Source organism: Balearica regulorum, chromosome 7, assembly GCF_011004875.1.
Source record: "Balearica regulorum gibbericeps isolate bBalReg1 chromosome 7, bBalReg1.pri, whole genome shotgun sequence".
Taxonomy (NCBI): domain Eukaryota; kingdom Metazoa; phylum Chordata; class Aves; order Gruiformes; family Gruidae; genus Balearica; species Balearica regulorum.
This window is the reverse complement of record NC_046190.1, coordinates 16078599-16103435: the sequence shown is the minus strand read 5'-3', so window position 1 is coordinate 16103435 and position 24837 is coordinate 16078599. Positions and strand designations below refer to the sequence as shown.

General features: G+C 65.7%; 6 protein-coding genes across 9 annotated transcripts; 2 read left to right on the top strand and 4 right to left on the bottom strand.

Moving 5' to 3' along the window:
- Positions 1-1167: 1167 nt before the first annotated feature.
- On the bottom strand, positions 1168-4079 carry MARVELD1 (MARVEL domain containing 1). Its single transcript, XM_075758151.1, has one exon. The coding sequence runs from the start codon at positions 3633-3635 to the stop codon at positions 3108-3110; it is 528 nt and encodes a 175-aa protein (XP_075614266.1). The 5' UTR covers positions 3636-4079; the 3' UTR covers positions 1168-3107.
- A 156-nt stretch (positions 4080-4235) lies between these two features.
- AVPI1 (arginine vasopressin induced 1) lies at positions 4236-5286 on the top strand. The gene is made up of 3 exons (XM_075758152.1): positions 4236-4399; positions 4712-5003; positions 5101-5286. The coding sequence occupies exons 1-3, from the start codon at positions 4279-4281 to the stop codon at positions 5159-5161; spliced, it is 474 nt and encodes a 157-aa protein (XP_075614267.1). The 5' UTR covers positions 4236-4278; the 3' UTR covers positions 5162-5286.
- A 138-nt stretch (positions 5287-5424) lies between these two features.
- On the bottom strand, positions 5425-13053 carry PI4K2A (phosphatidylinositol 4-kinase type 2 alpha). The gene is made up of 9 exons (XM_075758150.1): positions 12410-13053; positions 9577-9777; positions 9186-9317; positions 8948-9101; positions 8515-8576; positions 7955-8054; positions 7559-7692; positions 7201-7260; positions 5425-7064 (listed from the first exon to the last, which is right to left on the bottom strand). The coding sequence occupies exons 1-9, from the start codon at positions 12797-12799 to the stop codon at positions 6903-6905; spliced, it is 1395 nt and encodes a 464-aa protein (XP_075614265.1). The 5' UTR covers positions 12800-13053; the 3' UTR covers positions 5425-6902.
- Positions 13054-13275: 222 nt separating this feature from the next.
- Positions 13276-17063, top strand: MORN4 (MORN repeat containing 4). 2 transcript variants are annotated; one of them, XM_075758147.1, is made up of 5 exons: positions 13276-13373; positions 15062-15159; positions 15292-15406; positions 15494-15603; positions 15759-17063. In XM_075758147.1, exons 2-5 carry the CDS (start codon positions 15093-15095, stop codon positions 15905-15907), a joined length of 441 nt encoding a protein of 146 aa, XP_075614262.1. In that variant the 5' UTR covers positions 13276-13373; positions 15062-15092; the 3' UTR covers positions 15908-17063. The 2 variants fall into 2 exon arrangements, with proteins under 2 accessions (XP_075614262.1, XP_075614263.1); XM_075758148.1 differs by having other exon boundaries at positions 13335-13466.
- Positions 17064-17139: 76 nt separating this feature from the next.
- On the bottom strand, positions 17140-20536 carry HOGA1 (4-hydroxy-2-oxoglutarate aldolase 1). The gene is made up of 7 exons (XM_075757506.1): positions 20276-20536; positions 19126-19254; positions 18921-19048; positions 18673-18807; positions 18406-18502; positions 18106-18239; positions 17140-17557 (listed from the first exon to the last, which is right to left on the bottom strand). The coding sequence occupies exons 1-7, from the start codon at positions 20502-20504 to the stop codon at positions 17408-17410; spliced, it is 1002 nt and encodes a 333-aa protein (XP_075613621.1). The 5' UTR covers positions 20505-20536; the 3' UTR covers positions 17140-17407.
- Positions 20537-21333: 797 nt separating this feature from the next.
- ANKRD2 (ankyrin repeat domain 2) lies at positions 21334-24552 on the bottom strand. Of its 3 annotated transcripts, none has more exons than XM_075758144.1 (10): positions 24429-24552; positions 23784-23946; positions 23356-23469; positions 23113-23274; positions 22816-22923; positions 22551-22649; positions 22224-22322; positions 21990-22088; positions 21619-21717; positions 21334-21530 (listed from the first exon to the last, which is right to left on the bottom strand). In XM_075758144.1, the coding sequence occupies exons 2-10, from the start codon at positions 23892-23894 to the stop codon at positions 21426-21428; spliced, it is 996 nt and encodes a 331-aa protein (XP_075614259.1). In that variant the 5' UTR covers positions 23895-23946; positions 24429-24552; the 3' UTR covers positions 21334-21425. The 3 variants fall into 3 exon arrangements, with proteins under 3 accessions (XP_075614259.1, XP_075614260.1, XP_075614258.1); XM_075758145.1 differs by having other exon boundaries at positions 23784-23876; positions 24429-24548; XM_075758143.1 differs by lacking the exon at positions 24429-24552 and having other exon boundaries at positions 23784-24083.
- Positions 24553-24837: the final 285 nt, after the last annotated feature.

Here is a 24837-nt window from a genome sequence, read left to right as displayed (position 1 = left end):
ACTCAGTCCCAGGCTGGGTCCGGTCCCAGTGCAGGGCTGGGCATTGATCCCGGTCTGACCCTGATCTGGGGCTCAGTCCTGATCTGGATCTGACCCTGATCCAGGTCTAATCCTGGTCCAGGGCTCAGCCCCAGTCTGGGTCTCAGCACGGCCTGCTCCCAGCCGTACCGGGGCACCGTGGGTTTGTCCCCACGGGCTCCATTGCGAGGCCGCCTCTCCACGGGGAGAGACCAGAGACCAGCCCTGCACCGGGGGTCCCTGGGAGGAGCGGGGGGTTCCGCCAGGCCCGTGAGCGTGGCTGGCAGCTCACCCGCTGCCCCTCCATGCCCCCAGAGCAGCCCAGCCCTGGCTCGCCGGCGCTGCCTCACACAGCAGCCTGCGGTCCTGCTCCCACCGCGCCGGGCACCTCAGGCTGTCCTGCCAGGTGCTTGCAGTAGGGCAGGGCTGCTGGCTCCAGGGACCCTGGGCATGCCGAAAGAGGGGGATGCCATCCCATACGCTCCGTGCAGCTTTGTTAACCCTATGCTGACTCTCAGGCTATGAGGGCAGCGCAGGGCTCAACGCTGCTACGGGCTGCCCACAGCCTCTGGTGAGCAGGGCACATGTCCTGTGGGCAGAGGGCTGGGGGGGCCGGTGACGCCCCAGCTGTGAGTAGAGGTCCAAGGCTGATCCCTGTCCCAAGAGTGCAGCCCAGGGCCGGAGCCAGCCCCAGGAGACGCTGGCTGCCCCCAGCCTGCCCCCAGCTTTCCGGGGGCCCAGCTGCATAGGCATCACTGCCCCAGGACACAGAGCCCTTTCAGCTGGCATGATGAAGCCCATAGGAATGCAGCTCCATCCTGTCCCCAGTGTGTCCCTGCGGCCCTGGGGACTTAGCCTCCCTCCTCACCGATGGGCAGCAGGAGCTGCCTGCACCCAGCACTCACACAAGCATCAGACTGTGCCTCATCTCTGGAGGGAGCAGCAGGCTGGGGACAGCACTGTCCCCAAGGACAGAGGTTTAAACCTCTCTACCAGGAGCGACCCCAGAGCACACCAGGATGTTGTGACGACGGCCAGACGCTCCAGACAGAGAGGCACCAGCGAGCAGGGCTACAGAGCCAGGTGCGATCTCAGCTCATGCCCCATCCCAGCAGGTCCCAGCCCCAGCACAAAACCCCAGACACCCAGTGAGCGCCAACATTGCTTTATTTGGAAGGTGAATCCATAGGCACCAGAGAGGGGACTGAAGGGGGACAGGGGTGGCACAACAGATAGGGCTGCAGAAAGCCAGGGAAAGGCACTTGTGGTGGCAGAAGCCCCGCTGGGCACCTTGGGCAGCCTAAGCCAGGGGCTGCGCTGGAGCAGGCGGGGACAGGTGGTGTCGGGGACCAGCCCAGACACAGGGCAGGGACAGCACATCCTGCCCAGGGAAGGGGTGGATGGTCCGGGGGCTGGCATTGCCCTCAAGCACGAGGGGGGGGATGGGCTGGGACAGCACCTCATGATGGAAGCAGTGACCCAGTGCCAACCCCAGACACCTCCAAGCCCCAGGGGGATCACAGCTGCTGCTCTCCACCACAAAAAAGGCACCAGGGAACCCCAGGAAACAGCCAGAGCCTGTGGCCAGCTGCTGGGGACACCCATCCCACTGAGCCGAGCCCACGCAGTAACTGGGGGCAACGGGGAGGACCTGCCTCCAGACAGGGTGCGGAAGGCTTGTGGCAGAGCAGCCCCAGTGTGGTGCTCCTCCAAAAATTCCCAATCTCTGGGCTGCCCGTTGCTCCAGTCGGCCGTACACAGCCTCCTCAGGGCTTGGCACCCGGCGGGCTGTGGAGGCTGATCCAGGGCTGGGCTGGCCGCACTGCCAGTGTCCTCTTCTCCTGTTCCCCAGACGGGCTGTGTCCCTGCAATGCCTGGCCCCAGCTTCCCCGCGGCCACAGCGCCAGCCAGCCCTGCACCGCCATGCTGCTGCGCTCACCCTTTCCCTCCACCTCGCCACGGTCTCCAGGCAGCGCAGGGCCCCAAGATGGAGCCAGAGACTCCAGAGATGAGAGTTTTCCACGATGATAAACCAAGTGCCGCAGAGCCAGGCCGGGCTGCGGGCCAGTCTGCAGTGCTGCCGATGAGGCTGTGCCTGTCCCTGTTGGAGCAACTGGGCCCCAGGGCAGGCTCGGTGGCTCGGGGCGGCTCAGAGCCACAAACCTCATTGCAGGAGGGCAGGGGAGAGAACAGCCTGGTGCCCTGCTCCTTTCAACCCCAGGGACGCCTGGCCCTATCCCAGGGCAGTACAAACTCCAAGGCTGCAGGAATTTTCTCCCTGGCCAGGGTCACCGGATCAGGCTATCGCCCCACTCTCCCTTCCCCTCGCTCCGCAGCAATGGGGACCTTGCTGCCTTGCGCGGGCTCAGCCCCCAAACAGGACAGCGTGTCCTGGGGCGATGTTGGATCAGGCTGCATGGGACCTGGGTGTCTCCACACGCCTGGAGCGCAGGGCAGGGAGGGGCTCAGCCCCACGGGCCTCCGGCAAGACGGCAGATGTGTTCAGGCCAGACAGGACGAGGGGCCCGGAATGGGGAAGCCGAGATCAGAGCCTCCGTTAGGGAACAGTGGAGGCACCGTGCAGTTGGGAATGGCAGGAGGGGGCTGCTTGCGGGTCGGGGTGTGTGGGGGGGTGCTTATGCCCACCCAACCCCACTAACACGCCACTGCTCCCTGCTCAGCTCCTCCAGGCCAGTCTCCCTCCACCCTGGGGACAGGTCGGCACCCACCTGAGCACGCAGCATCTGCAAGGCCAAGGGAGTTGGGCAGGGGCCCAGGGGGGCTCCCAGAAATTAGGGTCCCTCTTAGGGGCTCTTCACTTGTGTCCTTCCACTTGCAATAACCTACATCTGTCCGGGGGTGGGAGAAGGGCCTGTGCAGCGGCCGGGTGTCCATGCTGTCTTGGTGGGATGCAGGAGAAGCCGTGCTTGGGGAAGGCCTCTGTCCGTCTGTCTGTCTGCGCAGGAGTCTCTGGAGGAAGCATGGTGCAGTCAGCCGGGAGGGGATGAGGCGGCAGGGTCACTTCGTCCCAAAGGGGGGCTGTGCTCCATCCGTGGGTGAAGAGAAGGGGAGCTGAGTGCCGCGGGGTCTCAGATGATGTCGCGCTGGTCCCGGCAGCGCCGTGACAGGCAGTAGAGCCCAGAGAAGAGATACAGGCAGGCAGCAATGCCCCCGCAGACGGAGGCGCTCAGGTAGGCGTTGTAGAGGCAGTGCTGGCTGTAGCCCGGCAGGTTACAATAGCTTTTCTGCCCAGCTTTGTAGCCCATGATGCCTGTGGCGGCCGCGTAGAGCCCCACGCCCAATGCCAGGTCGTGCACCAGGTTGGTGAGGAGCCAGCGGGAGCCCAGCCAGGGTACCAGCTCCCAGCGCCCCAGCAGGCTCAGCCCGAAGAGGGCCAAGGTGAGGAGCCAGACCAGGACAGCGGCGAAGAGGGCGAAGTGAGCTGCTCCCTCGTACTTGTGAGCCGCCACCGTCACCCAGAAGGCAGCGCCCAGCGCCAGCTGCCCCAGGCGCAGGAGGCCCAGCGGGCTCCGCAGGTAGGCACGGTGGAGGCTGAGGGAGCCGCGGGCCGGCGGCCCCGGGGGCGGCGGTACTGCCGGGGGAGCCGTGCGGGCCATGGCGGGGCCCTGCCTGCTCCGGCGGGGCTCGGGCGGGACTCAGGGCCCCGGCAGCGACTTCCTCCCGCAGCCGTTGCCAAACATCTGGCGCTTAACAGTCCTCCCCGCGAGGGGCCTCTCTCCTCTCCTCTCCTCTCCTCTCCTCTCCTCTCCTCTCCTCTCTTCTTCTCTCCTCCCCGCCCCGCCTCCGCGCCTCCCGCCGGCCCACCGGACACCCGCGGACCGCAGCGGATGCCTGCCGCCGCCGTCGGGCGGGAGCCGCCGCGCCCATCCTGTCCCACCGCTGCGGGGGGGGGGGTGGTCGTCGCGGGACGAGGCGGGGTCGGGGGGGTGGGAGGGGGCGGCCGGTGCCAGCGGCGGGTTCGGAGGGGAGCGCACCGGGACCCCGCGTGGCGGCCAGCGGGCGGCGCGCGCCGGAGCTCCCCTCGACGTCACCCGGGATTCCCCTTCGGCGTGACGAGCGCCGGGGCTCCGCCCGGGGGCGGGGCTGCGCCCGCCCCGCGCCTCTCCGCCTATGGCGTCACCGGCGCTACGTGTCCCCCCTCCGAGAGGCGGTGCGGCCGCGCCCCTCGGCGCCGATTGGCCCTGGCGGCGGGAGGCGGGCGCGGATTGGCGGCGCGGCGCGGCGGGGCGCGGCGGGTGAATGAACGTGGCGCGAGGCGCGGGGCAGCGGAGGGACCCCGGTGCGGCGGGGCGGAGCGGAGCGGCGCGGCCCCGGGGGCGCAGCGGCCACTCGGCGGACCCACGCTGGCCGCCACCGCCAGGTCCGTGCGAGGGGCCGGCGGGCGCGGAGGGAAAGTGGGTCACGGCGGGGCCCGGCGCCCCGGGCACCGGCGGGGCGGGACCGGACCTGCGTGCGCCGGCCCGAGCCGGGCGCCTCCCGCGATCACGGGCGGCCCCGCCCGCGCGGCTGGCCTCCTGCCCGGCGTCCCGGCCCGCCCTCTCCCTGCGGCCGCGGCGCGTCCTTCCCTCACCGCCCGCCCTTCCTCACCGGGCATCCGCGCCGGATCCCGGGGGAGGCGGGCCGGGCCGGGCGGCGGGAGCGAAACCTGACGCCGTCTCTCCAGTGCCCGCAGCGGCCGGGGCCATGGGCACGCCAGCCTCGGTGGTGAGCGACCCTCCGGGGCGAGCGGCGCCCGCGACCCGCGGCCGCAAGCGAGCTTCGGCCAACATCTTCCAGGGCGTGGGGCTGCCGGAGCTGCGGAGCCTGTTCCGGAGCGGCGGGGCCGAGCAGGCCGAGGAGCGCGCCCGCCTCGTCTGGCGGTACGCAGGCCAGCGGCGCATGGCGCGGGCCTTGCGGCGGCTCCGGCGGCGGCCGGCCCAGCCCGGCGGCGGGATGGCAGCGCTGCGGCGCTTTGGCCGCCTGCGGTAGGTGCGGGACAGGGCGGCGGGGGGGGGGGGGGTAGCGGGAGGACAGGGGAAGAGCGGCCGGGCCACAGCGCTAACACGCGCCTTCTCCCCGCAGGATCACGGAGAAGGAACCAGAGGGTGGCAGCGGGGCCGAGGCGCCCTCAGGGTCGATGTAGCAGCTCCGAGATGACAGGCTGTGGAGGAACGGGGCGGCTGGACAGCGGGTGCTGGGACAGCCAGGCTCTCTGAGGACACTAAGCGTACTGGACAGGGTGCGATGGTTAATAAAAAGTGGACAGCGGTGGCTGCGTGAGGCTCTGGCTGTGTCCTGCCAACCCCTGGCCTTCCCCCAGAGTAGCAGGACCTTTACTGGACCTGGTGCAAGGGAAACGGCCCTGACCTGCTTTAGGGTGCTGTGGAGACAGAGGAGGCGGCCAGCTGAACGGCAGCTCTGTTATTCAGACAGTTGCATGGTTTAAATACATTACATACATTTCTACAGTGCATTAGAACAATACATTTTGGGTCAGTCAGAGATGCAGCTGGGCCTGGCTGGGGAGCTGGGGTCTCACTGCTGCCCACCCTGTGCTCGCACAGCCAGCGCCAAGCCCCTTCCCTCCCCGCACAGGAGATGAGGGAGCTGCTCTCCCCTCCCAGGTTCAAGCAGCAGAGCCCCAACCTGCCTTCATTCCCTCCGACCCCCCAAAGATGGGCTAACAGGATAGCGAGACCCAACACCAGCTTCCCCCAGCAGGAGGAAAAGCCACAGCTCAAGGCAAGCAGATGCAGGCAGCAGCCCTGGTACTGTTTTATACAACACAAGCTCAGCAGCTTCTAGGGAGAGAAGGGCTCGCTGCCTCACCCATCCACAGTAGGCCTGTGAGATTGTCAGCACCAGGGCAGCCAGGAGCCCATGCTGGCCCCCCCATGCTCCTATCACACCTCCCACCCATGCAGCAGAAGAGCCCCTCGGGCCCTTCCCCAGCAGCCCCCTGCCCCTCACAGGGGCCCCAGGCACAGACAAGGCTGGCATCACGCTGGCTGCACAGCAGCCAGGGAGCTTGCTGGGAGCAGGGGCAAAAGCCAAGCAAGAGCAGCTGTGGAGACCTGGCAGAAGGTGTGGACTGGGGCAGCAGAGGGGGAGAGGGTGCTCACACCCACTCTCAGCCCTCTCCAGCTGTGGGGGGGGCTCCCACAGGCTGGGGGGCAGCACTAAGCTACATCCCCTCCTAGAGCCACCTGCTCTTCACAAGGACAAGCTAGCACCTCTTTCCCCTTTGTGTCTAACTGCACCCAAGCCAGCCCCGTGAGTTGTCCCTCGTATGTCCCCTCCTCAAGCCACCAGCCAGAGAACAGCCGTTCATTGCGGTCCCCACTGCGCCAGCGGGCAGCAGGAACTCCCCCTGAGGAAAGCAGCGTGCACAGGGTTGGGGCAGAGGAGGGACAGTGGAGGAGTACAGAACACCCTCAGGGAAAGGGAGGGGGTATAACCCCCTACAGGCCTTCCCAGCCCGGCAGCAGGCACGGCAGGGAAGAAAAGGGCCAGTGGCTGGTGTAAAGGGCTGGACGGATCCTGGCCCGGGCAGCCTGCTCATCCCAGCCCCAAGCAGGGGTGCTCAGAACCGCATGCAGGCTGAGGAAGGGAGGCAAGGGCAGGGTCCCAGCCACACCATAGCTCCCAGAGGATTCCCACACCTCCCCCTGGGCTCTGCCCCAGGCAGGGCACCGAGATCCAACGGAGCTGGGGAGCGACCGTGCCCGACCTGCCTGGCTCCTCCAGTTCAGCTGCAGGTTCCTCCAGCCGCACCTGCTTGCTCTACTCAGAAGGTCGAGTCCCAGCCACAGGAGCCAGCAGCAGCCTGGCTCCTCTTGCAGTGCTAGTCCAAGGCGGCCAAGCCCTGCCCGCAGCTCCCGCAGCTACCACCATGAGAAGAAAGGCTTCCGGCTCTGGAAGCTCTGTGTGTAGGACTCGCTAGCCGTGCGCTGGTGGGAACGTGCCGTTTCCACAATCACAGGTGGCATCTGAACCAGGTGCAGGGGGCTCTTCCCATCTTTCAGCGCCTGAGTGAGGTTCAGGATCTGCATGGCACAACACAGCAATGCCTGAGCTGCCCTGCCGGAGCAACAGAAAGCATCCACCCCAGCACCCTTCCTGCCACGCAGGCAGGATGAGGCTCTGCGCCTCACCCATCTGCCTTCCCTGCACACAGCTTACCTGGCCTCTCATGACCGCAATCTGCTTGTGAAACTGTCCCCTGTCAAAGCCAGGGTCTTTCTGCAAGAGAGAGAGCAGAGAACACAGTGGAATCCACCCGCTGCCCCACACCATGCAAGAGATGCCTATTCCCCAAGCAAGCCCCTCTCCTCCTGTCACACAAGTTTCCTAACTTCTCCCCACACTGAATCTTCAGCTCCTGGCAGAGGGATAACCCTGCTATGCCTCAGCCCAGAAACACTGTCAGGAGCTTGGCCACCTTTCTGTCCCCTGCGGTCTTGACAGGGAGCTCCCCTGTCAAAGCCCTGTAAGAGCTTTTCTTCCTCCCAAGCCATCCTCACTCGCTCCCCCAGCTCACCTTGAAAAGCTCGTACAGATCTTCCTCCAGGTCCTTGACAAAGTTGGGGTCCGAGATCTTGGGAAGAATCAGGTCCTTGATCTCCTGTGAAAAGGGGATTTTGGCCTGGGGCAGCCATGCCCAGTAGAATGGATCTGCGAGAGGAAGCAGGAGACATCAGAGCTGGGGAAGGCAAAGGATGGTGCCACATGCCCTTGGGTGCCAGATCACCTGCATCTGGGACACAGGGTCCAGCACTCACTTCCTACAGCCTCTGCTGAGGCAGAGCTGCCCACGAAGCCAGAAGGTTTGCACAGGGACAGCCCTAGCCCTCTCCACTCTCAGCCCTTGAGGAGGATGCTCGAGCACAGAGTTGTATGGCTTGCCAGGTGCCCTGGCACAGCCTGAGGGACTCACATGCTCTCCAGGAGTCCGGGTGTTTCAAGGGAAAGGCCAAACCATTGTCTATAGCAGCCAGCTTGATGATGGGCTCCTTCACCACCACCCAGTCGCTGTCCTGGAAAGAAGTGGAGCATGTCACAAGGAGCCCCCCCCCCCCCCCCAAGAACAGCCCCTCTCCTGCTCCTTGCAGCCCCACTGCCAGGATCTTTGCCCTGGCTACCACAGAGACACAGCAGCCCCTCACACATAGCATGGCCCCCTGCCTGCGGGGAAACACCATCTGCTTTGGGTGGGAGGGGGACAAAGCTGCTCCCCCCTCCCCAGGCCTCACCCCAAGGATGCACAGGTCCAGCAACACCTGTTTTCCCCACAGAGCCCAGCTGCATCCTCAAGAAGTCCCACTAGGTCACAAACCACCCATGCAGAGGGCAATGAAAGGCCCAGGAGAAAAGAGACCAGGCCTCTGCACACTCAGAAACCCAAACCAGCTGGGAAGTCCCTGACCCGCTGGCCAGGCAGGCAGCTTGCAGAAGCAGAACCCTGTGCAGAACCCCTGCCTGGGAAGAGCTGCTCACCCGCACGCCCGCGCTGTCCAGGGGACAGTCGTACTTGATGAGCCAGTTGTCATTGCCCCGATCTGCAGGGAGATAAAACCAGCTGTGTCAGTGCCAGGGCCTGCCTGCATCATGCTGGGCAGATGATTACTCATCCTCTGACCCAGAAGTGAGACAGACCACTTTTAGGCCCAAACTCTACCCAGAGCCCTACACAACCACCCCTGAAGACTGGAGAGGTCCACATATCCCTGGCTCGGGAGAAAGCCAGAGTATGGCCACGGTGTTGGGCAGCCACAGGAGTCCAGAGGCAGCTGCCACCTGGCAGCAACCAAGTGATGTTGTTTTGGGTACTGTGAAGAGATGCCAAGCCTCTGCCCCCCGCTCCTTTCTCCAGCTGGCAGGGTGTGAAGGAGCAGGCAGCATCCCATGCCAGGCAGCCAGCTAGCCCTACCTGTGTTCCTGATGATGTAGTCCAGCACCACCAGCCGCTCGAACTGCAGCAGCAGCTGCCGGTTGGTGTTCTCCGGGAGCGGCTCAGCTTCAAACCGTCGCAGCCAGTAATCAGCATCCTTGTAGCCTTCCACAAAGAGCTGGAAGGAACCCACCTGTAGCAAGGAGAGGCTGTGTTACAGGAAGCCACAGAGGACAGAAAAGCAGCCACAGGCAGGCACGGAGGCCGGCAGCCCTACCTTGGGTGGCAGACCAATGCGGTTGAAGCGCTGGCCAACTTTCGGCACCTTCTCCAGGGCCAGCCTCTTTCCTCGGGACTTCACCCTGTCGATGGCACTGTAGTTAAAGGTCTCGCTGGCCAGATACACCACCTGGGGGGACAGGAGCACAGATGTCAGCAGGGACACCTGACAATTGTCACAGGACTGGCTGATAAAACCAAGACACAGCATTTCCCATGGCTCTGCCCAGCACAAGGATATCCACAGCCTGAGTAGGAGCAGTCCCAATCCAGAGCTCTCAACGTGACATCTCCAAGGACAGCAGTGTCACAAGACAAGGTGCAAGCAGAGCTGTGCAGAAGCAAACAAAAGCCTCCCTAGGAGGAGATCCCGGAAGCTGTCCCCTCACCTTCGTGCGGGGAACGATGTTGAGTTCCAGTTTCTGGTCCACCAGGCTGGCACCTGCCTCCGACAGGTAGCCCTGGTTGAGGACGAGGCAGTCTCTCCCAAAGCAGCATGGGCAGCACAACTTCTGCAGCCACTTCGTCCATTTGGGGTTCAGCTGTCCGTACGGCTCCTCATTCTTGGGCTTGAAGACGCCAATGATTTTCTGTGAGCGGCAGAGAGGAGGGCTAACTCAAGGCAGCTGGCAGAGTCAGGATGCTTCCCCCCAAGCCAGCCCACAGTGGGAACACTCAGGAACAGGCCCACAACAGCCCCCCACTGGGGCAATAACCATCCCCTGGGACCAGGCAGACCCCACAGCTCCCAGGAGGGAGGCAGGCAGGGGCTGGAAGGGACCCTTCCCCAGCCAGTACCCTGTCCCACAGGAGCAGGGTGCTGCCTGGAAACCTTCATACCCAGTTCATGCACCTGGAAATGACCATCGTTGTCCCAGAAGACACCAGTGATGATGCTGTCCCATCCCAGTCCCATTGCAGTGACCTTTGGATGGCTGGGGAGAGCTACTGCTCACCACTGCTCATTATGTCCATGCAGAAGAGGTAGGGGGATAGTGATCCCTGCCCTGACTTCAAAATCCATTGAATAGAGCTGATCCCAAACCGACCAGAGGAAATGGGATGAGAACAGCTGAGCAGCTGGAGGACCCCAAGGAGCCCAGGGCTCTGTGCTGGGGGGGCCAGCTAGAGACAGCAGAGGGACTGGCTCTCTGGGTACACTGTAGGCAAGAAGGCATAGGCAGCTCCAAGCTGGCCACCAGCCAGTACGAGCAGCACCCCCAGCCCCTCAATCCAGATTCACACACATCGACCCAACAGCGGTGACAGCAGCACAGGTACCCCATCGCTGCAGAGGGCACAGAAGCCTTGTGCTAGGTGCTGCACCGTCACCAAGCCAGCATTGCCAAGCCACACAGCTGAGACAAGGGCTGGGGCAGGAGCAAGGCCACCTGCCCCCATGGGCCACTCCCCCCTTGGGGGCTCCAGGCTGGCAGCTGCTGCCCTGGGGTGACTCAGCAGCACACGCGACCAGCCCTGCTCCCCATGACTGGTGCTGGCTCTGGACTGAGTGGGTGGCACTTCCCCAAGCTGAGCTCCTGCCACAACGTGGAAGTGGGACATGAGTCCTACCACCTCAGCAGGCGATCCCAGTGCAATCCCAGTCTGCCAGGGTCCAGAAGTCAGGGCAGGCAGGAGCAAGGTTTTGTCCACCAGGAAGAGGGAGAGGAAGGGTTTGAGGTAACAGGAGCACTTCAGCCATCCTCAAATCAGAAGAGCCACTTCCCCTGAGCAGGCAGGAAGGCAATCCACTCATCAGCCCCACATGAAGGTGCACAACTGCCAACATGTCCTTGGATTTGAGCCTGCAAGAGGCTTGTTGGGAGCTCTGGCAGCATGGAGCCCTGTGCTCCGTGGAGCCAGTCCAGTAGAGCAAGGCCCAGCCAGGCAGGAACAGTGCGGGAGCAGAGGCCAGAGGCCTGGCAGCACAGCGTCCCCTTCCAGACGGACCTGTGCTGGGAGCAACACTGGCAGGGAAAACAGGTCTGCCTGGCCCCAGCAGCAAGGCAGAGGGAGCCAGGCCAGCCCAGAGGCACAGTCAGCACTTGGGGTAATCGCAGCCACTGGGCCTGGGGAAGCACATCCCAGCTGGGACAGATCAGCTTTCGGCAGCCCAGAGGGGAGCAGGTACAAGAGGAAAGGTTTTCCCCTGATGCCCTCACCCCCTGCCCTAACCTGCCCACCACAGCAGCGCAATGCGCTCCCTCCCATGCTGGCAGCAAGGAGGTTTTGGTGACCCTGGGCAGCAAGCCACAGAAACCAGACACACACCATATTCACTGACAGCAGGGCAGGTCAGAGAACCTGCCAGGTGACATGGCCAGGCACACAGACTTTGACTTCTTGCACATATCCTCCACCAGCCCTCCCTGAGCTCGGGTCTCCCACAGCCAGGCAGTTTCTGCCCTGCCACCCCCAGGCAGCTCATCCAGCCACCCACCCCAGTGACACTCTTGTATTGGGCAATGGAAGGGAGCAGGAGCGTGGCAGGAGGAAACGTGTATTGCCCAACAGCCCACCAGTTCAGCTGGGACCTGCCTGCGACAGCTTCCAGGAGCCAGACCCCAGCTGGAGTAAGAAAACTAGGGCACACCAGAGAGCAATGAGCCCAGTCCTGCTTCCCAGGAAGCATCCCGGCACACGGGTGGCGAGGGAGTTACAGGAAGCAGCAACAGCTCACATAATTGCACTGAGTGCTGCAGGTCACAAGACAAGCTGCCCTGTGCCGCACACACAGCTCATCAGTGGCGTGGAGACAGCTGCCACACAGCTGACCAGATATATGGTACGGACTTTGCCTTGATTATATCAACCGTGCAACCACAGAGGAGATATCTCAGTCCAGTGTCACAGGTCAAAAACTCAGAGACTCAGCCCTAGGGCTGGAGTCATCGTGGTCAGGAGATGCTGATGCACAGGCTTAGGGGCAGAGGGTGACCCTTCCTCTCCGGGCAGGAGAGCCACAGTAGAGGCCGAAGCACCACTTGGACACAGCTGCCCGCACTACGCTTCTCCCCGGGGAAGCCCAGGGCGGCTCCAGCCGCTCCTACCAGCCCCTCAAGGCCGGCCACCCCCGGGCCAGCATCAGCAGTTTCCCCGGGAGCGCCCTCCTCCCGGCCAGCACCGCTCAGCTCGCAGGCCTCGGGGGCCACGACGAGCGGTCGTCGTCGTCGCCCCCCCCCCCCTCCCCGGGGCGGGCATACGGGGCCGGGGCCGGCTCACCCCCTGCGGGTCCTTGACGAAGTAGCTGCCGCTGGAGCCCTGCGAGATGCGCTCGGGGAAGATGCCGCGCTCGCTGGCCAGCTCGGCCCGCCGCACCACCTCGGCGAACTCGGGGTCCTCGGGGAAGTCGTTACGCTCCCGCTGCGCCGCCGCCGCCGCCGCCTGGGCCTGCGCCGCCGCCTGCGCCGCCGCCTGGGCCTGCGCCGCCGCCGGGCCCCGGGCCCCGCGCTCCAGCAGCGGCTGCCGCTCGCGGTCGCGACCGCCGGGGGAACCGGGAGGGGAAGGCGGCGGGGGGACGGTGGGCGGGAGAGCGCGCACGGCGGCGCCCGGCAGCCCGTAGTCGGGGGCCTGCGCCCGCTCCGGCGACATCAGCGGGCTCGTCTCGTCCATCGCGCCCGCCCGGCCGCGCCGCCCGCCGCTTCCGGTTGCGTCACCGCGCCGCCACGCCCCATTGGCTGCTCCGCCCCCGCCACGCCACGCCCAGACCGAGCGTTGCAGCGGGAACAGGGCCCGCCGCGGGGCCGGCTGCGGCCGTGGTGCCGGATGACGCGCGCCCGGAGGCCCCTCACACCGCTTGTCCGTGCGGGCCGCGGAGGGGGTCTGCCGGCCCCCCGCCCTCACCGTGGGGCTGGCTCCGGTGCCCCACACAAAGATGGCCGCTCGGGAGCAGCAGCGCCCCCTACTGCCCCTCGCAGAGATGGCGGTAGCGTAGAGACGCTACCCCTCTGCCGCCACGCCTTGCCCCACATAAAGATGGAGGCTGGCGAGGGCGTGCTGCGAAGCTGGCCAATGAACAGCCGCGTTGCTAGCGGTCGCCATGGAGACAGCCAACTGCGGGCGGGGATGGACGCTGGCAGCGTGGCACCGCCCGGCGGGGCGGGGGGCTGGCAGGGGAGGTGGCCGTGCCACCGCCCCTCGGCGGGACCCCGGTGGGGAGCGGTGCGGGCGGCGAGCGCGGAGCCAGGTGAGCGCGGGCCGCGGGTCCCAGCGCTGCCCGGCCCGTCCGCACCGCCCCTGAGCAGGCACCGGACCTGCGGGCATCGCCACGCGTGTCCCGGTAGGGCGTGTGTGCACCGCCCCCGGGTACATGGACCCGGTGGGGCGCGCGTGCGTTGCCCGTGGGTACATCAGGCGTGGGTGCATGGACGCAGCGGGGTGTGCATGCATCGGCCGCGGGTGCATGGGCACAGCGGGGCATTGATAAAGTGGCGTGTGCATGTGTCCTCCGTGGGTACGTGGCATGGGCAGGGTGGGCATGCATTGCCCAGAGGTGTGTGGCCCAGCTGAGTGGTGCACCCCTCGCCCCCGTGCGTGGCTCCAGCCCGTGGGTTCGTGGCCCGGGCAGGTCGTGTGCTCAGAGTGGAGGCGTGCACGGCCCAGACCGAGTCGCACGCATCGCCCCTGCTTGCTGCGGGTGCTGTGCGTGCAAGGCTCCGACGTGTGTGCGTGCCAGCGGGTGGACGTGCAGCTGCTGGGCAGGCTGGGCTGCTCACGGGGCAAACGCTGCCCGCCCCCCGTATGAAGTGGCAGGTCCAGGCACAGGCTGTGCTGGTGGAGGGGCCCTCCCCTGCAGCAGGCGTTAACAGCCCCTGGCAGCACCCTCTCCTCCTCCTGGCACTGCTGGAGGTGTCCCCAGAGGTGCTGGGCAGGCTGCAGGCTGGGGAGCCGGTGCTGAGCTCCTGGTGTCTGCCATCAGCAGAGAGCACTATTCAGTCGCTGCTCTGCTTGGCTGGGGGCCATTTCTCCTCTGGATACAAAGCCCTTGCCAAGTTACCTGCAGTGCTCCCGGGCGCCACGTCTGCCTGGTTAGTGTGGCTCAGCACCCATCTCTCCAGGGATGCGCAGCTCGGTGCAACCAGGGATCCCCCCTTTTGAAGTTGGGAGCCCCTTCCCATCACAGGCACTGCCTGAGCTGTGCTGGGAGCCACTGGAGAGGCAGCGCCCAGCCTGTCTGCAGGGCCAGCTCCATGGTGATGCCTTCCTGGGTGCTGGGGAGAGCTGTGCTGTACAGCAGCGGCTCTGGGGGTGTGCAGGACTCTGGGGGCTGCTTGCTGTTAGTAGGCAGGTTTGCAAACCCTCAGGAGCCGAGCAAGGCCCTGGAGCCCCAGGGTCCTCTCTCCGCTCTCTCTCTTAGGAGGAGCGGCCACTCCATCCCTGCGGGGTGATCTGCGTCTGCCCATCCTCCACGCTGGAGCTGGAAGCCCCACAAGCTCTCTGCTCCCTCCCCTGAAGAGCTGGCATAGAGCACAACCCGGCAAGCATCTCATCTCCAAATGCCTGTTTCTTCCGTGGCCTGAGCCTGCCATGGGGCAGGACCCCCTCAGGTCCCGTTGGGGAGCCATGCCAGAGGCACCCAGCTCCTGCCAGGCTCCTCTTCCTGCCACTCACTCACATTTCACGGGGCTGTGACCCCCGTGGGCTCACATCACCCAGAGCCCTGCAGCAGTGCGGGCAGCAACCCGAACCCAGCAGCTGGTGTTTCAGGGGCTGGGCAGGGTGGCTGAGCTCCTGGGGTCACCTCCTTGTCTGCAGCGTGCCCCAGCAGAGCTGTCCTTGGGGCAGACACGAGCCTCTCCGCAAGCCGAGGGGACACAGGGGCTCTGGGCTGCTCCCCCCCACCCAGCAGTCACCCTCCGCACCTTTCCCTGCCAGCTCTTGCCCTGCACTGCTGGAGGCTGTCACCATGACCCTCACCAAAGGCTCCTTCACCTACTCCAACGGGGAGGAGTACCGCGGCGAGTGGAAGGAAGGTGAGATGGAGCAGGAGGGGATGGTGCTGCCTGCGCCGGGGGCCGAGCAGCCCCCGCGTTCCCACCCAGCACCGTGCTGGGGTGGGTCCTGGCTCCATCCATCCAGCACTGCCCACTTCTGCCCTCACCTAGGTCGCAGGCACGGCATCGGGCAGCTGACATTTGCTGACGGCACTGCTTACGTGGGACACTTTGAGAACGGGCTCTTCCACGGCTGCGGTGTGCTCACCTTCCCCGATGGCTCCAGGTGAGTGTGGCACCCCCGTGTACACCTTCCCCCGGGAATCCTTGCTTGCCGCGGAGAGCTGCTGCCTCAGGAGCTCGTCCCACACAGGTATGAGGGGGAGTTTGTACAAGGCAAATTCAATGGCGTTGGCGTCTTCACCCGCTGTGACAACATGACATTTGAGGGCGAGTTCAAAGGCGGACGCGTGTACGGCTTCGGTGAGTGCCTGGCGGTGCGGTGCAGGCAGCCGTGTGGCCCCAGCTCAGCATGGCCCTGGCCAGTGTCTCCCACTCTGTCCCTCCAGCTCTGTCCCCGGCCCCAGTGGGTGCTGGTCCCTGCCCCATCACTCCTGGCCCTTCCCTTCCCTCCCCAGGTCTCCTGACCTTCCCCGACGGCTCCCACGGGGTGCCCCGCAATGAGGGCTTCTTCGAGAACAACAAGCTGCTGCGGCGGGAGAAGTGCCCGGCCGTCATCCAGAGGGCCCAGGGTGCTTCCAAGTCTGCCCACAACCTGACGGCGTGACGGTGCCCTGCACCCCCCTCCTGCCGCAGTGGGGACCCCCCCACCGGGCACTGGCTGTCCCCGCTGTCCCCGGAGCAGGGATGCAGCGCTGCTGGGTGGCCCCCCTGCCCTCTGCTTGCCGGCTGCCCAGCCCTGGTGGGGCTGGGGGTCCCCACCAAGCCCCCCCGCTGACCCTCTACCAGTGGGGTGGACGGGGCCCCCTGCTCTCCGCCCAAGTGCCCTGAGGCAGCCGTCGTGCCTTCTCTCTCTGGCTGTAGCCCTGGCACCTGCCGGAGCAGCAGGGGGACAGGGCAGATGGGGCCCAGCCGCTCTGCCCCCAGGAAGGCTGCGGACCACCAGGGCTGCCAGCTCACCGTGGGGGATGGAGCTGGGGTGTATGGGCTGGGGCTGGGCCCCGACCCCACTGCCAGGGTGCCTTGGCTGGGGGCTGCTGGCTGGACCATGCACCCATGGAGGGGCAGCTCCTGTCCCACTTCGCTATTCTGGTCCCAAGGCAAGGTGGGCACCTTGGGCACCCTGTGGCTTATGCCCTCAGCTCTGGGTGACTGATCATCCCCCCCATTCCCTGGGCAGGGTGACACAGTGTCCCCGAAGGACCCAGCCTGCTCTCAGGGCCAGCCGGTGGGCTGTGTCCCCCTCATCCCTGTGCCAATCCAGCCTGTCTGCTGCCTTGGGGACATCTGCAGCAGCATCCCCACCAAGGAGGACCAGGGGAAGCTCAGCCTGGCCAGTGTCTGCTGCACACTAGGGGAGGGCAGGAGCAATGGCGAGCAAGGAGCAGGGTCGGCTGGAGCCCAGGATGAGGGGCACAAGCAGGGCTGCATGGGATGCCAGAGCTGGAGCAGGGGGCCTGGGTGGGGCGTGCAGGGATAGGGGCACAGCGAGGGGGCAGGCAGGATGCGCAGGGGCCACACAGCTCCCCATCTTGCCCCCCCACATACATCCTTCATCTCCCCACTGCGTGCCCACCTTCATCCCCGGTGCGGTCTGGCTGGCTGCAGCGTGGGGGTCCCGGCAGCCCTCGTAGCCTGGTGGTGGGCTGCAGGGGCTGTGCCCTCCCTGCCAGTCTCTGCCTGCACCAGTCCCGTGCCTTGCCGTGACCCTGCCTTGTGCTGCTGCCTGCACGGGCCTCAGCTGAGTAAACCATGTTGCCAAACACCCAGGCCGTGTCATTTTTGCTGGGAGCGGGGACCGGGCAGGGGGCTGCTTGCACCGGCAGGACTGCAGACAGCGTGGGGCAGCAGGTTTATTCCTGGCTTCTGATGCAGGAATCCATGCCTTCCCAGGCAGGACCCCAGGGGCTGGCAGGGATGCAAGGGTGGCCAGTGGGTGCTGGATGTCCCCGCTACCCACTCTGCGCAGGGCAGCCCTGTCCAGCCGGAAGGAGTGATATGGGTGGCTTTCTCCTGGCCACGTCCCAGTGTCCCCACCATGTCCCCAGTTCCCGGGGTTCCTGGCTCCTGTGCCTTCCTGGTGCGGAAAGGGGCGAGGGGGGACCCCTCACAACCAGCCGTTGGCGCTGAAGGTGCCCCTCAGCTCCTCAACCTGGGGAGGGCTCAGCGGGGCGAGCGGTGCGCGGCAGGGACCCCCGTAGTAGCCGAACCACTCCATGGCTCTCTTCAGCCCTGGGATCCCGAACCGGTGTGTGACCTGCGGGAGGAGGGCACGGGGGCTTGCTGGCTCCCGTGGGACAGGGCAGCACGCCCCATGGGTGCTGCTCCTGCTGACCCTGTTTTTTGCTCACCATCACTCCTGCCCTCCTCCATGTGGGGCTGCAAGGCTGGGCAGGGTGCGAGGTGACTGCGGCCCCCCATGAAGTGCCAGCTTTGGGGTGGGGGTGCAGAGCATGGCCACGCACAAGAGCATCCCTGTGACATGGCGGGCTCCTCATGGCAAGGACAGGCCACCCCGCGGTGGGTGGACCAGCTCTTCCCTACATCACTGCCTATAAATAGGCGGCAAGGCTCCCACGGGGCGTCAGGCAGGTGCTCGCTGCCAGCGGACGTGCTGTTCCTGGCACAGCAGGGCTGGCATTTCCCACCCCACTGCCTCCAGCCTGGCTCGGCTCACCAGCCAGGTGCTGTGCCATCCTGTCCCCCTGGGCCACCCCCAAGGACCTCCGTCCTTCGCCGCCCCCCGGCTCTGCCATGGTCTGGCACCCCCATCCTGCAGCATCCTCGGGGGTGCTGCCCACTCACCGCCACGTTGGGCTCGATGAGCCGGTGCTGCAGGTCGCGGGCCTCCTGCCAGCGGCCCTCGCGACACAGGCGGTCCAGCTGGCACAGTGGGGCCCCCAGGACATTGGCGAGGGCACAGACCCCCCCAGAGGCACCTGGGGACACCGGAGCACGTTGGCAGCCAGCTCAGCACGCCGTGCCCAGCCAGCACCCCTCAGGCATCACCGCCCCTCGCCTGCCTCCCCCCACCCGGCTGCCAGTCCCCTCGGTACGCCCCAGGGCAGCATCCCGTGCCTCCAGCCAAGCAAGGGCAGCACCTACCCAGGGCATAGCTCGCCAGCAGGAAGCCGGCTGATCCTGCCAGCACCTGGAAATCCTCCTGCCGTGTCTTGTGGACCATCAGCCCCATGCGGGTAATCTGGGGAGAGACATGCTGTGCCACAGGGTGGGCATCACCCTGTCTCCCCCCATGGGGCTCATGCAGCATCCCCAGGGCCTGGGGAAGGGCTGCAACTCCCAGCTCCCCATTCCCAGCTCAGGGCCAGGTTTGGTGGCCCGCAAGCCCCAGGAAAGCTTTGCCCCACTCACATCCCCACCGCTGTCCTTGATCCCCACGATGTTGGGGTGCTGAGCCAGGGTGAGGACAGCCTCCAGAGACAGGTCCAGGCCAGTGTTGGCGGGGACGCTGTAGAGCACCACGGGGATGGGGGATGCGTCGGCAACCTGTGGGCAGCGGGGCAAAGCTCAGCAGCTGGGCTGGGTCAGAGACATGCAGGATGCACTCCCTGTCCTGCTGCCCCAGCTGGGGCTGCCGGCGGGCACTGGGCATGGCTCACCTCCGTGTAGTGCTGGACCAGGGCAGCGCTGGTCATGGCTCCCCGGTAGTAGCAGGGTGTCACGACCAGCGCCACATCTGCTCCCGCCTCTGCCATGCTGACCGTCAGCTCGATGGTGGCTTGGGTGGCTGGGGAGGAGGCAGAGGGGTGAGGGATGACCCAGGGGGGGACACATGGCCCCCATGCTGCCTGCACAGGCACTCACATTCGCAGCCTGAGCCGGCCAGCAGCAGGCGGTCCTTGGGCAGAGCCCGGCGCACGCAGCTCACCAGCTCCAGCCGCTCACGGGGTGCCAGGTAGGGGTACTCCCCGTTGGAACCCAGCACCACCAGCCCTGAAATGCAAGTGTGGGGAGGGCAGGGCTCAGGCATAGGAGCAGGGTGCCCACGGGGCGGCCGTTCCTGCCTTCTGTGCACCCCACTCTCGAGTGGGCACCAGGCACCCAGAGCAGGCCAGTGCCTGCACCCAGCAGCCCCATTGGGCCAGGTGGCTCCCGCAGGTGCCCCACAAATCCCTGGGCTCCTCCACGTAGGGCACGTGTGGGTATGTACCCCCTTATCCAGGCACCCTCATGTGTGCCATGCACCCTGTGGGCTGAACACACCACCTGGATGCCTTCATCCCCAGAAACTGTCCCATGCAGCACCGCTAGCGAGGCATTTCTTGGTGCCTGCAGCCAGGCTGGGCCACCCTGTCCCCGACTGGGGCTCACAGACCCCTTCCTTGGGAACCTGCCAGCAGAGGCAGGCCAGCTCCAGCCAAGTGCTGCCAGGATCTGCCACAGCATCCAGGGCTCCAGGATGCCAGGAGAGTTGGGTGTCCCCATCATCCTCTCTCCCTTCCTTGTCCCTGGGCACCCAGACAGGGCTCTGCAGCCCACAGTGTGCCCCCTCCTGTCCTTGGCCATGGAGTCACAGCCTGGTCAGAAGAGGGGAGACCCCAGGGCACATCCCTGCAACCCCCCAGCCTCTTCCTGCAGCCCCTCTCCTCCCATCCATCCATCCTGGGCAAGCAACAAATATGCATCCCGTGGTGCTGAATCTGTGTGAGTATGCACAGGTGTGCAGAGGGTAGGTGCAATCCTGCAGTTACGTGTGGAGGATGTGTGCAAGCCTGCATTGGAATGTGGTGGGGGTGTGCAAGGACACACGCATGTGCCTGGGCTGCCTGGGCACTCGCCGTGCAAAGGGCCCCAGTGTGTCATCCAAGGGGCTACCAGCCCCGGAGCAAAGTCCGGCTGGAGGCTGAGCACCCTTGGGAAGCCGGCAGGCTGCCTGCACACTGCCACGAAGCCCCTGCGGCGGGCAGGGATCTGGCAGGAGCCTGCACAAAGAGGGGCAGCAGGCAGCGCTTACCTCGGAAGGGGATGCTGGCGTAGCGGCACAGGTTCCCCTCCAGCCGGGCATAGTCCACCTCCTGTGTGGGTGAGAAGGGGGTGGCAAGGGGCGGGAAGATGCCCCTGAGGTCGAGTGTGTGCTCCGGTCCCTGGGGGGTGCTGAGCCCCCGGTGCTGCCCGGGGGCTGCCCGGCGCAGAGCTGCTAGGGTGGGCCGGAGGGGCAAGGCGAGGCGGGTGCTGAGCGCCATGGTGGATGGGTGCTGCTGCTGGCCGTGCCGCTTGCCCTGCTGAGGGGCTGTTAATGTTTGACGGGGCACGTGAGGGACCCGCGACCCAGCTGGGCAGACGACGTGGAGGGCGGCACCGGATGAGCTCAGGGTGCTCTCCTCTCCTCCAGCAGCTGGCCGCGGGAGCTCAGCACCCCTCCCAGTGAGCCCCGGCCACCCCAGCTGCGCTTTCCCTTCCACTTGCCAGCCCTGGCAGCCATTCCTCTGTCACCTACGGGGCCGGGCTGCAGGGCCAGGGAGGGGCGAGGCATTGCGGGGAGTCCCGGGACTGTAGGCAGAGTTCGCTCACTTTGATGTTGGTGTAGGATCTCCTGTAAATGGGTGAGCAGGAGCATTTCTGGGTAGGGAGCAATGAGCACTGCACTCAGCAGATGCGACCGAGCCTGCAAACAGGCTGCCGTGTCGCCTTACGGATGGCTCCAGTGGGGAAGGCGGGAGAACAAGCAGCCATCCTGCCCCGCAGCGTGGCAGCCCAGCAGGGGTATGACTACGCTCTCCAGTGTGACCCAGCCTCCAGCACAGCGTGGATCTGGGTTGAGCTGCCCTCAATGTACGTTTCCTCCCTGAGTTTGCCCAGGTGGGACTTTGAAGCACTGCGAGCAGCCAGGGCATCCTGCAGCGAGGAGTCCTGCCCTTGCACCACTCGTGTCCTTGCCCATTGGTGTCACCAACACTCGAGTCCCTCTGCTAGGAGGCAGGGCATGTCCATGCTGCCAGATAACCCAGCTTCCCCAGCCTCATCGCCCCCAGTGCAGGCTGCCCAGCCCCACAGCCCCCTGGAGCCAAGTGCTGCTCTTTGCTGGCTTTTATTGACACAGGCAAGCCTTGGTTGGATCCTGCTCCTTGGAGCTGAGCCCAGTCCCTGGTCCCCGCCTGGCGTCATCACGCAGGGACCTCCATCTCCCCCTGCGGCTGCTCCTTGGTCTCCAGCGCCTGGCGTGTGTCCACCTGCCACTGCTGCACCAGATCCGCCGGGGTCTTGCCAGCCTGCATGAGGGGGCAGAGAGAGGCTGGGGCCGGGGTGGTGCAACATGGTGGGGCAGCAAACGGCCCCGGTGCTTGTCCTCCCACTCACCTGGTTCTTAGCCATCATGTCAGCCCCGTGCAGGAGTAGCATTTTGATGATCTTATAGCGGCTGAGCCGTGTGGCATCATGCAGTGCTGTGTCCCCTTCCTGCGAGAGACACAGCCTGGCTGGGGATTGTGGTCCAGCTTTGGGGACAAGGACCCCTTGCCTGTCCCCTGCACTGCTCCACACCTCCCCACAAGGACAAGGGGGATGGTGCCTGTCCCAGCCCCAGCTGCAGGTGCCAACACTCTGGGGCAGGATGTGTGTGTGTCTGGATGTGCCCCTCTGCAGGTGCTGGGAGCCCCCAGAGGTGTCAGACAAGGGAGGGGGGATCAGCATTGCTCCCCAAATGCTGGCTTTCTGGCCACAGCACTCACCCTGTCTGGGGAGTCAATGTTCACCCCGCAGTGGATGAGGTGCTCCACAATGTCAGGGTGCCCAGTCCGGGTGGCCACGTGGAGGGGGGTGCTGAGCAGCTTGAGAGGGAAGGAGATGGACCCCAGATGGGATCATCACCACCCCTGTTAACCCAATACAGGGCCAGCCCTGGTCCCCCGGGGCATGCCCACGCCCCTGGCACAGCCCTGTGCCCCTGGGCTCTCCCTGCACACCTTGTCCTTCAGGTTGAGGTCTGCCCCACGGTCCTGCAGCAGCTTGACGGCATCCAGGTGCCCACCCCGGCAGGCCCAGTGCACGGCGGTGCAGTCCAGCTGGGTGCACAGAGCCATGTCACGGCCATGACAGCCCCACCCCATGTCCATCCCCCACCCCAGCTGGTTCCCATGCCCACGCTGAGCTGGCAGAGCCCTGCCCATAGCCACCTCGACGATGGGGACAGCACTACCCTGCTGCGGGGACCCCAGCCATGCTGTTGCTCCAGCTGTGCCATGCCCAGAGGCTCAGACCAGCATGGAGCCAGGGGCAGGATCTGGCCTTACCCGGTCCCTGAAGTCAACGGTGGCCCCGCTGTCCAGCAGCTTCTGCAGGATATCCGTGTGTCCCTCCAGCGAGGAGCGGTGCAAAGCCGTGCGGTGGAACTGGGAGGATGAGGTGCCACGTTGGCAGATGGATCCATCCCACCGCAGCCCAGCCTAGCCCAGCCATACCCCCAGCCCTGGGGTCCCAGCCACTGCCAACAGGCACAGCAGGGCATGGCAGCAGGGCGCAGGTGGGGGGCAGCCAGCAGCCGGGAGGGGATGCTACCTCATCACACGTGTCAGGGGAGCCACCATCTGCCAGAAACTTCTCGATGACATGCATCTTGCCCTGGACAGCGGCTCGCAGGAAGGTCTCCGGCTCCACAGGACCCTCCTGGGGGCAGGACAGGCTCAGAGCTGGGGCATCACAGGGGCGCAGGAAAGGGTACAACACGGGGGGGGGGCCCTGCCCTGCTTCCCTAGGGAGGTCCCTGGCTGGCAGGGTGCCCCAGGGGCTGGCCTGTAGGGACACCAGTCCCTGTCTCAACAGCTCCCCTCCCACACCCCAAGACCCCCAACGTACAATCTCCAGGGGCTCAGGTGGCGGGGGGGGTTCGGGCGTGGCTGCCCGCTCCTCCCGGCGCTGCCGGCGCAGCTTGCGGAGCTCGATGAGGCGCTGGATGCTCCCCACATCGATGATCTCCCGCCGCAGGTCCACTGAGCTCTTCCGCACCCGCTCCTGGCCCTGGGGGGGGATATGCAGCGCCCCTTTGCCTTCTGTGCCCCCAGCCACCCCCCAGCCCCCCTATGCCCTGACACCCCTCACCTTGACAGCCTCGACACCCCGGTTCCTGGGGCCACGGTGTTTCTCCTCCTCCAGCTCGGGCGTGCTCATGCGTTCCACAGCCAGTGGCTCCCGTGCGGCATTCCCTTTGAGTTGCTGCATGGGCACAGGGGTGCTGCATGGTGCTGGCTGAGCACGGAGCAGCCCCACTGCCTCTGTCCCCAGCCCACCAGTGAGGTGGCTCTGGGCATGGCTCACAGCTCGCTGCTGAGGTCTAAGGGATGCCCACCTGCTCTACTTGCCAAGCTGGGCACCCACCTGCTGCTCAGCTCTGCCCCATGGGCAAGAGCTCCCAGGTTGGGAACCTGATGCCCCCGAGAGCCCTTGGCCACCTTGCTGCATCCCGCAGGATGGCAGAGTGGGTGCCAGCCTCCGTAAACCGAGCAGGTCCCCCTGCCCTATGGACCTACCTTCTCTTCCTCCTCCTCCTCTGCCAGCTTCTGCTCAATGAGCTCCTTGGCCCGTTGCACGTCCAGCTCCATGTCAGTCTGTGGCGCACAGCCCTGTGCAGGATGCAGCATCTCCTCCTCACCACCGCAGGCAGGGAGCACCCGGCCCTGGCTCCCAGCAGCTCTGCTCGCCATGGGGCTTTATGCTGCCAGTCCCGCTGGCTGCAGGGCTTTATGCCGCCGGCCCCTCCGTCCCGCAGCCCAAGGGCACCAACAGCTGTGGCTGCTCCACATGACTGGGGCAGCTTTGCCATGAGCTCACCCTCCTGCTTTCTGGTGCCCCTGGCTCACCTCCCTGGCCCCGCACCCTCTTAAAGAGACCCATTGCCCCCCTCCATGGGCTGCCCAGGACCTCCATCCTGGGAGCAGGAAGCTGGGGTGCACACACCCCACAGCTGCTGGTCCACAGAGGCTTGGCAGATCAGGGACACGGTCCTGTGCCACCCACCCTGGGTGGCTGGGATGCTCCCTGTGGCTCCCATCACCCTATCCCTGTGCAACCAGATGCTGCAGCACCCACCAGCATCTCCCAGGGCTCCCTGGCACCCAAGAGGATTGCGACCCACTACAAAAGTAGGCGATTCCCCCCCCCCCCCCCCCCCAAACCTCTCAGCCAGTAGCAGGCAGCATGTGATGCTGGGAGCCACAGTCCCTCTGAGCCTCTTTGGAGAATGACCTCAGGTGCAGAGCATCTCAGCAGCCCTGCCAGGGACCTGGTGGCTGCCCGGGCTCCTCCACTGTGCACGGGCAGCCTGACAGCAGGGCTGGCCTCACGTGGGGCCAGGAGGCAGAGCCAGCAGCTATTCCTGGCAGCAGGGATATTGTTCAGCCCCCTGGGCTTTGCTCTCCCCCTTTGTAAGATGAGGCCGGTGCTGCCCTGTGCTAGGACAGTTAATGCGCTGGGCACCAGCCCCCAGCACAGGACCTGGGGGAAGGACAGACGGGGACACGTCACTGTCACCCTCCCAGGCAGTTCCCAGGGACACCCTTGGGTGCCCTGTCCCATGGGTGCTAC